The sequence below is a fragment of the Pongo pygmaeus genome, chromosome 8, assembly GCF_028885625.2.
Source record: "Pongo pygmaeus isolate AG05252 chromosome 8, NHGRI_mPonPyg2-v2.0_pri, whole genome shotgun sequence".
Lineage (NCBI taxonomy): Eukaryota > Metazoa > Chordata > Mammalia > Primates > Hominidae > Pongo > Pongo pygmaeus.
In genome coordinates, this window is record NC_072381.2 from 35,159,107 (window position 1) to 35,171,871 (window position 12,765).

The following is a 12,765-nucleotide window of genomic DNA, read 5'->3' on the forward strand; positions in this document are numbered from 1 at the left end:
TGGGTGAAAATACTGGCACCTCCTGCAATGGGCATTTCCCCTGGCCTCGCAGTACGACAGTCCCCACGCTAAGGAACAGTAGCCACCGGACATTTATTGGTTCCTCTGTTGCTACCAGGGGCAAGCTGGAGAGGCCCCAGTGACTTGGGAAGGAGCGCGTTCCTAAAGGGTGGGGGATCTTAAAGGGCCGGGGGGGATCTGGAGACTCGGCCAAGCGTCCTCATACCGAGGCAGAGAGCTGTACTGGCGCTGGGCCTGCTGGGAGCTCTCGCGCTCCTCCTGTCGCTGCCGCTGCATCTGCACCTCCACGGACACCGAGTGCCGCCCGCTCTGCGTCGCCGGCCGTGCGTTCGGCTGGAAGAGGAAAATACAAGCACATCGTTAACCAGAAAGATCTGTACAGATCACACAACTGATTGACTCCATTTCGATTCTTATGAATTGACTTTGAAAATTTTGAAAATTCTGTGATTTGTTTTTCAAAATTGTTTGAGAAAAGTGGCATACATATATTTGCTCTTATGAGCCCACAAACACTCAATTTTCTTAAACTGTGATTTTGGCTTTGGTATGTGGTTTAAATTGAAGAGATCAAACTTTCTAGTCTTCTTTAATTTTTTAATTTTTTTTTTAGAGATGGGATCTCACTCTGTCACCCAAGCAGGAGTGCAGTAGTGCAATCATGGCTCACCGCAGCCTTGAACTTCTGGGCTCAAGTGATCCTCCCACCTCAGTCTCCCGAGTAACTGGGACTACAGGCACAGGCCACCATGCCTGGCTAATTTTGTTTTTTTTTGGTAGAGATGGGGTTTCCCTATGTTGTCATAAGACACCATTTACCTCTCTCCAGAATCCACAGAGCAGATACAATGAGAATGAGGCTCTTCCAAAAACTAGAAGATGTTCATGCCAAAAAAATAAAAAAATAAAAATTTGCTACAACTCTCAAAAGTGGGAAAGTGCAGGAGTGCACACTTGTGAGGTGGCCATGTTGATGAATTTTGGGGGGTAGGTATATATTTCAGTTTTACAGCAGGATACAGTATAGCTGATTCCCCTTTTACTAAAGGATGACAGTGAAATTTTAAGCCAAGATTAGTTTAAACTAGGTACCAACAGGTCTCCTGCAATCCACAGATGGCAGCCAAACAGGGAACAGAAATGCCTATCAAAAGAACAAACCCAAAAGCTAATTGCTACTTAAATTGGTTATTAGGTAATGCATTTTACCCTAGTTATTAGGAAATGGTAATTTACCTAGGTTAATCATCCCCTATATAGAACATTTCAATCCTCCTAACTAAATACTTTGGTTAGCACTCCATTTCAGGAGTTCAAGACCAGCCTGGGCACCACAGTGGGACCCTGTCTCTACAAAAAAATTTGAAAAATTAGTCACGTGCAGTGGCACATGCCTGTGATCCCAGCTACTTGGGAAGCTGAGACAGGAGGACCACTTGAGCCTAGGAGATTGAGGCTGCAGTGAGCCATGACCGTGCCATTGCACTCCAGCCTGGGTGATGGTGCAAGACCCTGTCTCAAAAAAAGAAAAAAAAAAAAGGAAAAACAAAAAGGAAGAAAAGAAAAAACATACTTTGGGCAGCAAGTCATCTGGTGATTGGTGCTTCTCACCGAAATCAGACTACTGAACGTGTATACTGCATTGTATAGATCAGGTTTCTGGGATGCTTCAATTTCTCACTGACAACGGTTAGCTTACCTTCTAGATCTGTCCTTTTGAAATAAAAGTAGCTGTGCTCAAAATAGACAATAATGCCTCTACATTTACGAAGCATCCCAATGGTTTGTCACAGCATCAGCGGTAGGCCCCTTAAGTGATCCTTTTCAGTACTGGCCACCCTCAGTTCCCCCTCTGTTATGCAACATTGTGCAACAGGCATAGTCTGAGTGAGGAATGTCTGTTAGAAACAAGTTATTGATTTTCTTTTAGAGTTGAAAGCTAATGGTAGACTTTGCCCTGATAATGATTTTCTAAAACAACAGAGTCTGAGCGTTCATTTGGCGAGTTGTAAGATAACAGGTAGCCTTGTTACCAAAAGAATGGCTCCTATGGTTGGCTTTGGCCAGCACAGAAAGAAATCAAGCATCATCTATTGTTCTCTCTTTCTGCAAAGCCAGCACAATCTTACTTGTTGATAAGCAGTAATGAAGCAATATACAGGACAAACATTTCAAAGCATATGGGCTTAGTTAGTGAGCATATTAAAAATATCCCGATACAAAAATAATGTGCGTGGAGATTAGGCTTTACAATACCCCAGTCTCTACTAGGGGCTTTATAACCACACTCACTGGAACAAATGTGTGTTCAGAGACCCGCTTCACAACACCGTTCAAATAACACATCAGTGAGGACTTCAGCAAGAAAAACACTTCACTGAGCGAGTTCTGCTTATGCAAACAATTGTTCATCAACTGCATTAAAAGAGACAGACATTTTTTTCCACTACACTTGATGAGGCTGGCCAAAAAGGAAACTAAGCTGTTTTCTTGTCACGGTGAGCAATGAGAAGCTTGAGATAAACCACTGGACAGAAAGAAAACACTACACCATTTCCTTTACACCTTCAAAAGAACCACATTTTCCTTTCCTTTTCACTCAGTGTAAGCTATGTGCATGTGTCAAACAGTTTTGAAAGATCTGGCATTCTGCAGCAGGATTTAGTAACCAGCTTTTTAAGCTCGTGCTGTTCTGTGACAAGCTGCTTGTGGAGATGTGAAGGGAAATTGCAAGGTCTTGTAGAAATTTCAGGTGTATTTTTAAGTTGTTTCTCCCATAGGACTGAAAATTTGATTCTGACAGAGAAAAAAGAAGTTGAAGGACTTGTTTTCTCTGCTGTGTGTTTCCTGACACTGTTCACCTCAAACTTTATCAGCTACAAGTATCTAGTTGGATCTGGATACATTCCAATGATGACATTATCAGCATATGGGGTCTGAAAACTTAAAAGGAGTGAATGAGTTTGGGATCGGCAAACTGACATATTTCATACTATCATGCTCACCAGGAAGAAACGTAAACATTGGCTTCACCATTAATATTTTACTCCATTTCTCTTTTCAGAACTTGCAAAAGGGTGGGTTACTAAAGAGAATCACTCTTACCTTTAAGATAAAACTAACAGGTCACATATTTCAAGGAAGACTGCATACATGACCAGCCCAGAGCAACAACTAAATAAGCTCATCCTGGCAAGTTTGACACTTGGCCTGAATAAAAAATCACCCCTCTAATTCACAATTTAAATGAAGAGCTCTTAAAAACAAAAACTGGATGAACAGTATTACAGTGGCAATCTCGGATTTTACACACTGTGGCTTCAATCCCTATGGCAGGAACAAAATCATGTATCTGAGTCCAAGCACAAAAATAAAGTGAAGAAAAGAGGTAATTTGTAACCTCACAGAGAAGTGTATGTTTTCAAATAAAATATCATCAACAACCGCAGTGACAAAGTAACACCCACATAGGGAAATACCTGCGTAGGCATAATTGTAATAACTCTGGAGATTCACCAGAGAAAAAGGCGAAGCTCTGTTCTAACAGTGCAAATTACAAATAACCCTGTGATGAAATTGGTTACAAGCAATGACCTTTTAAATAAAAAAACAACCACGGCTGCCAGGGCCATAGTAACAATAGAGATTGTTAGATGGAAATAAACACATGAGTATACATTACACAGGACGCTGGAGAGCCACGATACGTGAATCTCTTCATGGCCTGTGTTTAAAACCACAAGTGAAAAATATGTATTTTTTTTTTTTGTAAATGGACTACAAAGTACTTGTCTTTCTCACAGATTATAAAGGGATAATAGTTTGAGCTTGAGGAAGCTCTACAATGTTGGTATCATTTAGTAGGGTAAAATATAAAAAAATGTTTTCCAGAGTTTTTTTTTTTAAACATTTTTTTGTTTTTATTTTAGAGTCAGAATCTTGCTCTGTTGCCAAGGCTGGAGTACAGTGGTGCAATCATAGCTCACTGCAGCCTCAAACTCCTGGGCTCAAGCTGCCCTCCTCAGTAGCCAGGACTACAGGTATGCACCACCATGCCTGGTTAATTTTTTTTTCTTTTTAATTTTTGTAGAGGCAGGGTCTTGCTGTGTTGCCCAGGCTGGTCTTGAACTCCTGATCTCAAGTGATCCTCCCACCTTCGCCTCCCAAAGTGCTGGAGACTACATGCTTGTAATGGTCTCATACGGTGTTTTATGAATTAAGTCTTTAAGCATTTCTCTTAATTAAATAAAATCATTGCTTCAAAATAAAAATAGAAAAAAATGAAAATACAAAACAAAATATTTAATAGACAGTTAATAGAGTAAAGAACAAACATGAATATCCACAGTACAAAGTTTCAGTACTAATTAGAACTAGGTAATATTGTAAGACTTTGACAGCTTAATATGCAAGTGTGCTGCCACTTATGAAATAAAATCATTGTTATATTAACATATACATAGAATATTCAATAATTTCAAATAATCTATCATTTTTCTTCTTATAGGTAAGGAAAACAGTGTGTAAGTATGTGTGGGTGTACACGTGTATATATATATCCACACACATATATGTAATATTCTTATAAAGGATCATTTTGAGCAGATTTTCTCCTTAAATTATGAATGATAAAAATCTGTAAAATTTTGTATGTCCAAGGGCACATATAGAAAACAAAAAATAAAATACAAAACATTCGAGCACTTTGAATGAAAACCTGTGATGAAGATGATGGTGAGAATGATGCTGATGACAAAAAGACCAATGGCATTCCCTTGAGATTCACAATCCTTACTTTAGCAATTTACATGAGCTGTGACCCTAATAGGAATTCCATATTCTGATAAGAGTAGCAATTTAAAGATTTGGTAGGGAGCAGAAATCATTTTTATGCCATTAAATCATGTAAAGAGTGTGAACTGTTGACTCTGTTGAAAAGTGGCCAGTGCTAATATTGGTAATTATTTTCTTCAGTAGACTAATGTACAACTTTTAATCAAAACAACGTTAACTTTTGTCTACCCATCCTGCCTTCTCAGCCTTCCGCACCCACCCACACATGCCATAATTATGTAACTATTGACTGAACTCTTGTGGGTCTTGAATGTTGAAAAGCTTAATTGCTACTAAGGACGTGAGTAATGGCTGAAAAGACTGCAAAGCACACCCGTTTCCCTCATGAAGTTTTTAGAAATGAATGTTTTAGTCTTAATTGTATTTGTCTTCACCTCATCTTTCACACCAGTGCTTAGATCTTTTATCCCCGCCCCCATCTTAAGCAATAGGAACACTGAAAATAAAAAGGTTGCTCTACAAAACAAGCCAGGCACTTTAGTATCTGGGCTAATGGCAACCCAAGGTAGCTTCAGGAGTTCCCACCACACAAGGCTTCTGAGCATAGCATGGCCATGAGTCACAGAGCCTTTGGCTGAGGAACAGGTCACAGGGCAGAATAAAGTGCTGACTTTGCGACAGTACAGAGGCTCTCTCCATCTGTGACGGGCACCTCTCTGCAGATGGCTTATCTCCATGTCTATTTCTTTTTTTTTTTTTTTTTTTGAGATGGAGTCTTGCTCTTGTCGCCAGGTTAGAGTGCAATGGCGTGATCTCAGCTCACTGCAACCTTAGCCTCCCAGGTTCAAGTGATTCTCCTGCCTCTGCCTCCTGAGTAGCTGGGATTACAGGCACCTGCCACCACGCCCAGCTAATTTTTGTATTTTTAGTAGAGACAGGGTTTCACCATGTTGGCCAGGCTGGTCTCGAACTCCTGACCTCGCGATCTGCCCACCTGGGCCTCCCAAAGTGCTGGGATTATAGGTGTGAGCCACCGTGCCCGGCCCTCCAGGTCTATTTCTATGGGAGGTGACTTCCACCCAACTAGAGCTAGGGTCATACTCATTTCAAGGCTGTCAACTAAGGCAGCATTTTTTGAGTCAAGGCATGGAGGCCGCTATGAGAAAATGACAGCGGATACTTTTTAAGTCTTAAAAAAGATGGAAACGAAAGGAAAACCACCATTTTCTGAAATTCCCCAGGCACAGGGAGGCAATCTAGTGGTACAGAGTGGCTGTGTGCTGTGATTGCCTTGCCAATTAAAGCAGGCAGAGCCCTAAGAGGGCAGGGAGAGCTATTAAAGTCTGAAACAGGAAAAGGGAGAAAAGGACAGATTTTGTTATTCGTTGAAAGACGGACAGCTAGGAAACAAGCAAGCTTGAGGGAGAAGAGGATATTCACATTGCAGAGTATCAATTTTCTACCTGAAGGACTAAACTCTTTCAGTCACTCCCAACCTGGGATGGAAAGGATTTAGCAATACAGCTATTATTAAAGGCTCCATTATCCCATCTATCAATCGTCTCAGCCAGCAAGTCTCCTTGTGGGCAACACTCAGGTATCTGCAAAGTTTTTATGGCATACTGTACTTAAGTCTGCAGCCTGCAATTTAGTTCTTTTAAAAGCAACACTAACTCCTGTCCATATCGAAGCTCTGTGATAATAACCTAACCTCACCTATTGTTCCATTATCTTAAGAAAGATTTAAAGCAACTTGCTGCTTTATTTATGTTGCACCTGGCACTACGTGAGGAAGAAGTTGCTTTTTCTTCTTCTCTTGCTCAACTTGGGAGAGAATTCACTTCAATTATGGAGCTAAGGAAATTTTCTGGGCCTCTGCTCATCTAAAGACCTTTTGTGCCACAAATCAGCTCCCTCAGGCCCAGACATTATTTTGAACAAAGGCCCAGGAACAGGTGCATTCTGTACTGCTAGAGCTTATAGAGAACATTTTCAAAATAGGTGGATTGAAAGGGCTACTTGGATGAATTTTCTGCAGCATCCCGCTCTGTATGTAAAGTAATTGGTTTACATATTTTTCTATATGACACATCTGGCTGCACTTTGTGTGTGGGCATTTCTAACAAGCATGACAATTTCAACTAATATGGGCTCAGTTGTACACATAGCTTGAAGGTGAGTTTGTGGTTCCTTAAAACTAAAATGATTACAAACCATTCCAATGAATGAGATCATGGTCCTATCCCTTCCAAATACAGTGACCCTTCAAGGTCAGAATACATAAGAGAAGAAAAGGATTCCAAGATGCAAAAAGCTCATTTTGTAAAACAGATAATTAAAACCATAGACCAAGCTACATTTTAAACAACTGAGCAGCTCTTCCTAAGGTAACCATAAGAATTGGTATGAAAATTAATACACTAAGTAGAATTCCAGTCACTTTAAGCTCATTTACATGATCAGTAAAATGGAGCAAGATCTCAGTTGCTTGAAAATGAAAACAAACAAAAAAAAAGAAAAGGTCAACTTGTGACCCATAATTTAGGAAATTATTCCATTTCTAAGGTAATCAGCCTGTCATCCAAATAATTCCCTGCTCACTCATTACCGGAAACGCTAATACAAGCCAAGTTGTCTGTCTGAAGTTGCTATGGCATTTTGATATACAATAATTTGGTCCATGACCTTCAGTAGTTGAGTTTCCAAACGTACAAGATTTTTTCAAACATTTTCCCTAACATGATTGTTCATATTAAGTAGATAACATAGAAATGCATTCCAGCCTATTCACTGTTCCCATTCAAAGTTAAAATCTTATAAAGAAACCAAAACGAATTTCAAATCATTTTCACTTTTTCCAATGAAAAACATCTAGAACTAAGAAGCAGGAAACACTCATTTAGCCTCAAACAAACCTGGAGGTCTCGCATGTGGATACAATGTCAGAAACCAGAAATAAACTCATCAATCTGAGTTCTCAAAGACATATGTCTGCTTCTCTGTTATATATTTAAAATATATTCCAACTTCAAAGAGGGGTTCTTTCAAGCCTTTTCTGACCACCGCACTCTGATGTGGTCCTCAACAGCTCCGTGGTTCTCAACACCCCACGCACACCCCTAGCCTACCTCTGCTATATGGTACCAAGTACTCCTTTATTTTGTATCAATTCCACTGGAGAGTTTGGAGGGCATTTTTTCTTTTCGATCTTTGTTCTCCCATACCAACCACAATGCCTGGGACATAGTAAGAACTCAATGAATTTGACGAATTAAGTAATTAGTTAAAGAGTAAATGTCAAGATGCTGGTTTGGAATCCACATTCCCAGGCAAAGTCAAATGGCGAACACTGCTCCTCATGGCATGGTATGGAGAATGATAGCTCAGGCGGGGCTGTGTCAGGTTGGAACTGTGTGCATGTGTGTTAACTATTTCCATATTCAGCTGCTGTTTTCTCCTTCAGCTTGACACCATGCTCATTACTCTTTTCAGCCTCTTTGTGTAAATATGCATAGTTAAGAATGTATTTATCACACATCACAAAAGAATCCTGTTTCAAGAAATGTAGTAGGAATGGATTGAGTCAATTATGCCAAACAATATAAGCAGATTAACATAATTCTGTCATGTTGCTACATGGGAATGACTCAATTTACTTGATCATCTAGGAAAATGAACTAAATACCTTAGAAAAATGCCATTAATAGTAATATTGTTGCAGAAGACAATTAGAGATTTTCCAGGGAACTTGTTTTATAACCCCCCAAAGTTAGGCAAGAATTGATTTCATGAGGTGCTTTTATACCTGGATGATGATCCCACATTGCCAGTTGCCCCATCTTCCTCACCTGAACTAAGTTAAAGCTCTTCAAACTACAGTTGACCCTTGAACACCATGAGTTTGAACTCTGAGAGTCCACTGATACACAGAGTCTCTTCTACCTCTGCCACCCTGAGACAAGACTTACTCCTTTCTCCTCCTCCCCTGCCTACTCAGTCTGAAGACAATGGAGAAGATCTTTACGATGATCCACTTCCATTTAATGAAAAGGAAATGTATGTTCTCTTCTTTATGATTTTCTTAATAACATTTTCTTTCTAGTTTATATTACTGTAAGAATACAGCATATAATACATATAACGTACAGAGTGTGTGTTAATCAGCTATGTTATTGGTAAGGTTTCTGTTCACCCGTGGGATATTAGTGTAGTAGTTAAGTTTTCGGGAAGTCGGAAGTTGCATGGGGATTTCTGATTGTGTGTGTGAGGAGGAAGGGGGATGGCCCTCCAACCCCCATGTTGTTTAAGGGCCAACGGTAGTACTGCTTCTCCCATTTTTTCCTCTTTGCCTCTCTTCCACAAAATTAATCTTCCTCAAACTCTAATTTGGTCACTAAATCGCTTAATGAGCAGCATTTATAGGTTTCTTGCTTTATGTAGAGTAATATATTGTGAGTATTGGGTTTCAGGACCAAAAAGGACCTGAGATCGTCTAGACTTTAGAACAGTGATTCTCAAAGTTGAACTTGTTTCAGAATGAGTTGGAAGGCTTGTTAAAATACAGATTCCTGGGCCCCACCCGTAGAGGTTTAGATCTAGTAGGATCAATGCAGGGCCCAAGAATATGTATTTCTTACAAGTTTCTAGGTGATGCTAAAGGTGCTGTTCTGTGGACCACACTTTGAGAAGCTCTGATCTTCAGCAGCAGCTAACAGGATCCAGCCTCTATAGTCAACCAGAGGGGTTCTACTTGCATCTGCTTTACATTTAGCTTCTTCTTAAACTTTCATTTCATCAAAGGGTTTAGTAACTGACATCCAATCATTTATTCTTTCTTTTCTTTTTTTTGATTCAGAGTCTTGCTCTGTCGCCCAGGCTGGAGGGCAGTGGTGCAATCTCGGCTCACTGTAACCTCTGCCTCCCCGGTTCAAGTGATTCTTCTGCCTCAGCCTCCTGAGTAGCCTGGATTACAGGCATGTGCCACCAGGACTGGACAATTTTTGTATTTTTAGTAGAGATGGGGTTTCATCATGTTGTCCAGGCTGGTCTCGAACACCTGGCCTCAAGTGATTCGCCCACCTTGACCTCCCAAAGTGCTAGGATTACAGGCATAAGCCATTGTGCCTGGCCTGCAATCATTTATTCTAATCTTGGTTGAGAGATAAGAAAACTGAGGCCGGGAGAGCCAGGCCACCTGGCTACTGGGCCAGTGTTCTTTCCTAGCACTATTTCTCTTCAAACTTTCAATCTAGCATTGAAGGCTCTTCCTACATTTCTACCTTTAATCTCCCCTTCCCTTCAACATAACCAACCTCTCAGTTCCACATCAGCTGGGTAGTTTACCCTTCCTCAAATAAAATGTTCCTTTTTTTTTTTTTTCAATGTCAAGCCTTTTTTTTTTTTTTTCTTTGAGCCAGGGTCTCACTGCAGTCCCAACCTCCCAGGTTAAACAATCCTCCCAACTCAGCCTCCTGAGTAGCTGGGACCACAGGCATGTGCCACCACATCTGGGTAATTAAAAACATTTTATTTTTTTTTTTGTAGAGATGGGGTCTCCCTATGTTGCCCAGGCTGGTCTCAAACTCCTGGGCTCGAGCGATGCTCCCGCCTTGGCCTCCCAAAGTGTTGGGGTGACAGTATGAGCCACCATGCCTGGCCTCCAGCCTTTTATAACACCATTCTTCCTTCTGTCCTACTCTTCCAAATATCTAGTAAATTATATTCCCAACACTTTGTCTGAACTGAACTTGTCAACTTTATGGACACTAATCTCCGCTCTACTTCTGTAATTCACATGCAAAGATGGCAGGCCTTAGACCTCAACATCGTCTGAACTATCGCCTCTACTTCCAAGATCCTAGAGTCCAAAAAATACACTGTTTTGACCACAACCTCCTAGGCTTCAGAACCCCTAGATCCTGAGCCTTCTTGCACACTGCTAGGCTGTGAGGCTAATCCTTCCTTGAGCTATACTTGCCACCCCACCTGGACCACACAATGCTTCCCCAGTGTCCTTGGTAGGACTCTGGCACCTGCCTTGGCTTTCTGCCATGTCTATCTTCCAATGCCCACTATAGAATTAATCCACAAATTTATTCCTTCTATTCCCAGTCCTCTAAGCACTGCTGGTTAGGTCAAATTACCATGCTGCCTGGACTTCCTAATACCCCATGCTAGAGTTTCCTACCTTAAGCAGCTTATTTATTCACCTCTAACAGACTCACTCTCAAGTCTCCCAAAGAGATTCTTCAAACTCCCCATCATCTCAAAAAATCTGCCCCAACACCTCCACTCTCAGAAGTGCTGTCATCTCTAGGATGAGACACAAGATCAGAACACAGTTCTGGCATTGAGAAAGCCATCTGAAGTTTTTTCACTCTGGTGGCTATGTGGAGGATGAGCTGGAATAAGATGGATTCAACAAATACACAAGGGGGATGCAAAAGATTACAGAATCAAGAATTACTAGACCTGGCACAGTGGCTCACACCTGTAATCCTGACACTTTGGGAGACTGAGGAATGAGGATCACTTGAGCCTAGGAGTTCGAGACCAGCCTAGGCAACATAGTGAGACTCATTCTCTACAAAAAACTAAAAAATTAGCCAGGTGTGGTGGCACTTGCCCATAGTCCAGCTACTCTGGTGGCTGAGGTAGGAGGATTGCCTAAGCCTAGGAGTTTGGGGCTGCAGTGAGCTATGATCGCACCACCGCACTCCAGCCTGTGTGACAAAGCGAGACCTCATCTCTTAAAAAAAAAGAATTACTAAACACTATACTTTGTACATTATAGGCACAATGGAGAAGTGTTAAACAAATTAATTTTGGCTCTGATTCTGAGAAAATGTATCTATAGAAAAATATTTACTAAATTTAAAAAAATGCTTAGTTGAGGGTGAGAATACTTTTGCTATGTCTTGTCATAAGGCTAGTGAAACCTATTAGGCAATGGACAGATGGTGGAACAAGATATAAAATGAAATTAGCAATGATGAAACCCAGATGGAAATGAGGAAAAGGTCAATATGTTAAAGGTCAAAGGAATTTGGCTCCATCTTGTCTCGTTTCATAGAGCATTGAGGTCATAGCTTAGTGGCCTTTGCTGCAGGGAAGTTGTAGGACCATTCACCGTGCTGAAGAACCAATTACTTACCCAGGGTTGCTCAAAGCTATAGGTCCGTCGACGATCTTCTACATCTTCATCCTGCTTTGCTTGCTGAAATTCTTGCCTCAGACGCTGTATCCGATCATGGTTGCTAGGAGTTGATCTGTTACTGAAAGAGAGATGAGGCAGCAGTGAATATCCTTCAGAAATATTATCTGTGAACTGCAGTTGCTAGCAAAACATGGCAACTTACTGTGAAATGATGCCATTTAAGAGAAAGGGAATTTTTAAAACAATATGTGGGCATTTAAAATATGTTTTCATTTTGGTTTTAGGATTAAGGCTTATTGAGGTATTTTAGACAGATATTCAAGACGGTAAACAATATTTTTAGATATATATTTTTTTTCTTTAAAAGCTTCATTTCCCTTCTGTAATCTGGCAAGGTGCTGGCAGGGAAGTTTTTTTGGAAAGGACATTGCATTAAAAGTCAGAAACAACAGGGTCTGGTCCTAGCTTCTGTACCTTCTTAGACTAACGTACTTAATGTTTCTAAGCTGAAGTTTTTTTAAATATATGAAGTAGAGATAATAATTTTACTCTAAATATCTGAGTTGTAAAAATCAAGTGAGAGGACACCATGAAATATAGCTGCACAAATGTACAGCAATATTTTCATAATACGAAGTTCCTATTTATGAGTCATCAGAGGTCTATAAATAAAATGCAATTCTCACAGCAAAAATGAAAAACATTTTAAAAATAAGTTCAAGTGATAGTTTGATTTAACCAGTTACTTAATAACAATACGGCCTTCTTTTTGTATAGTACTGAATTTTGTTTTA

The 12,765-nt window shown here is 40.4% G+C and overlaps 1 protein-coding gene across 33 annotated transcripts in view; it reads right to left on the minus strand.

Moving 5' to 3' along the window:
• PARD3 (par-3 family cell polarity regulator) overlaps positions 1-12,765 on the minus strand; it is a 710,416-nt gene that overhangs the window by 9,808 nt on the left and 687,843 nt on the right. For all 33 annotated transcript variants that reach the window (XM_054503380.2, XM_054503381.2, XM_054503379.2 and 30 more), the window contains 2 exons: positions 11,969-12,089; positions 227-354 (listed from right to left, as the gene is read on the minus strand). In XM_054503380.2, the coding sequence (XP_054359355.1) occupies positions 227-354; positions 11,969-12,089 (249 nt within the window). The remainder of the gene's footprint in view (positions 1-226; positions 355-11,968; positions 12,090-12,765) is intronic.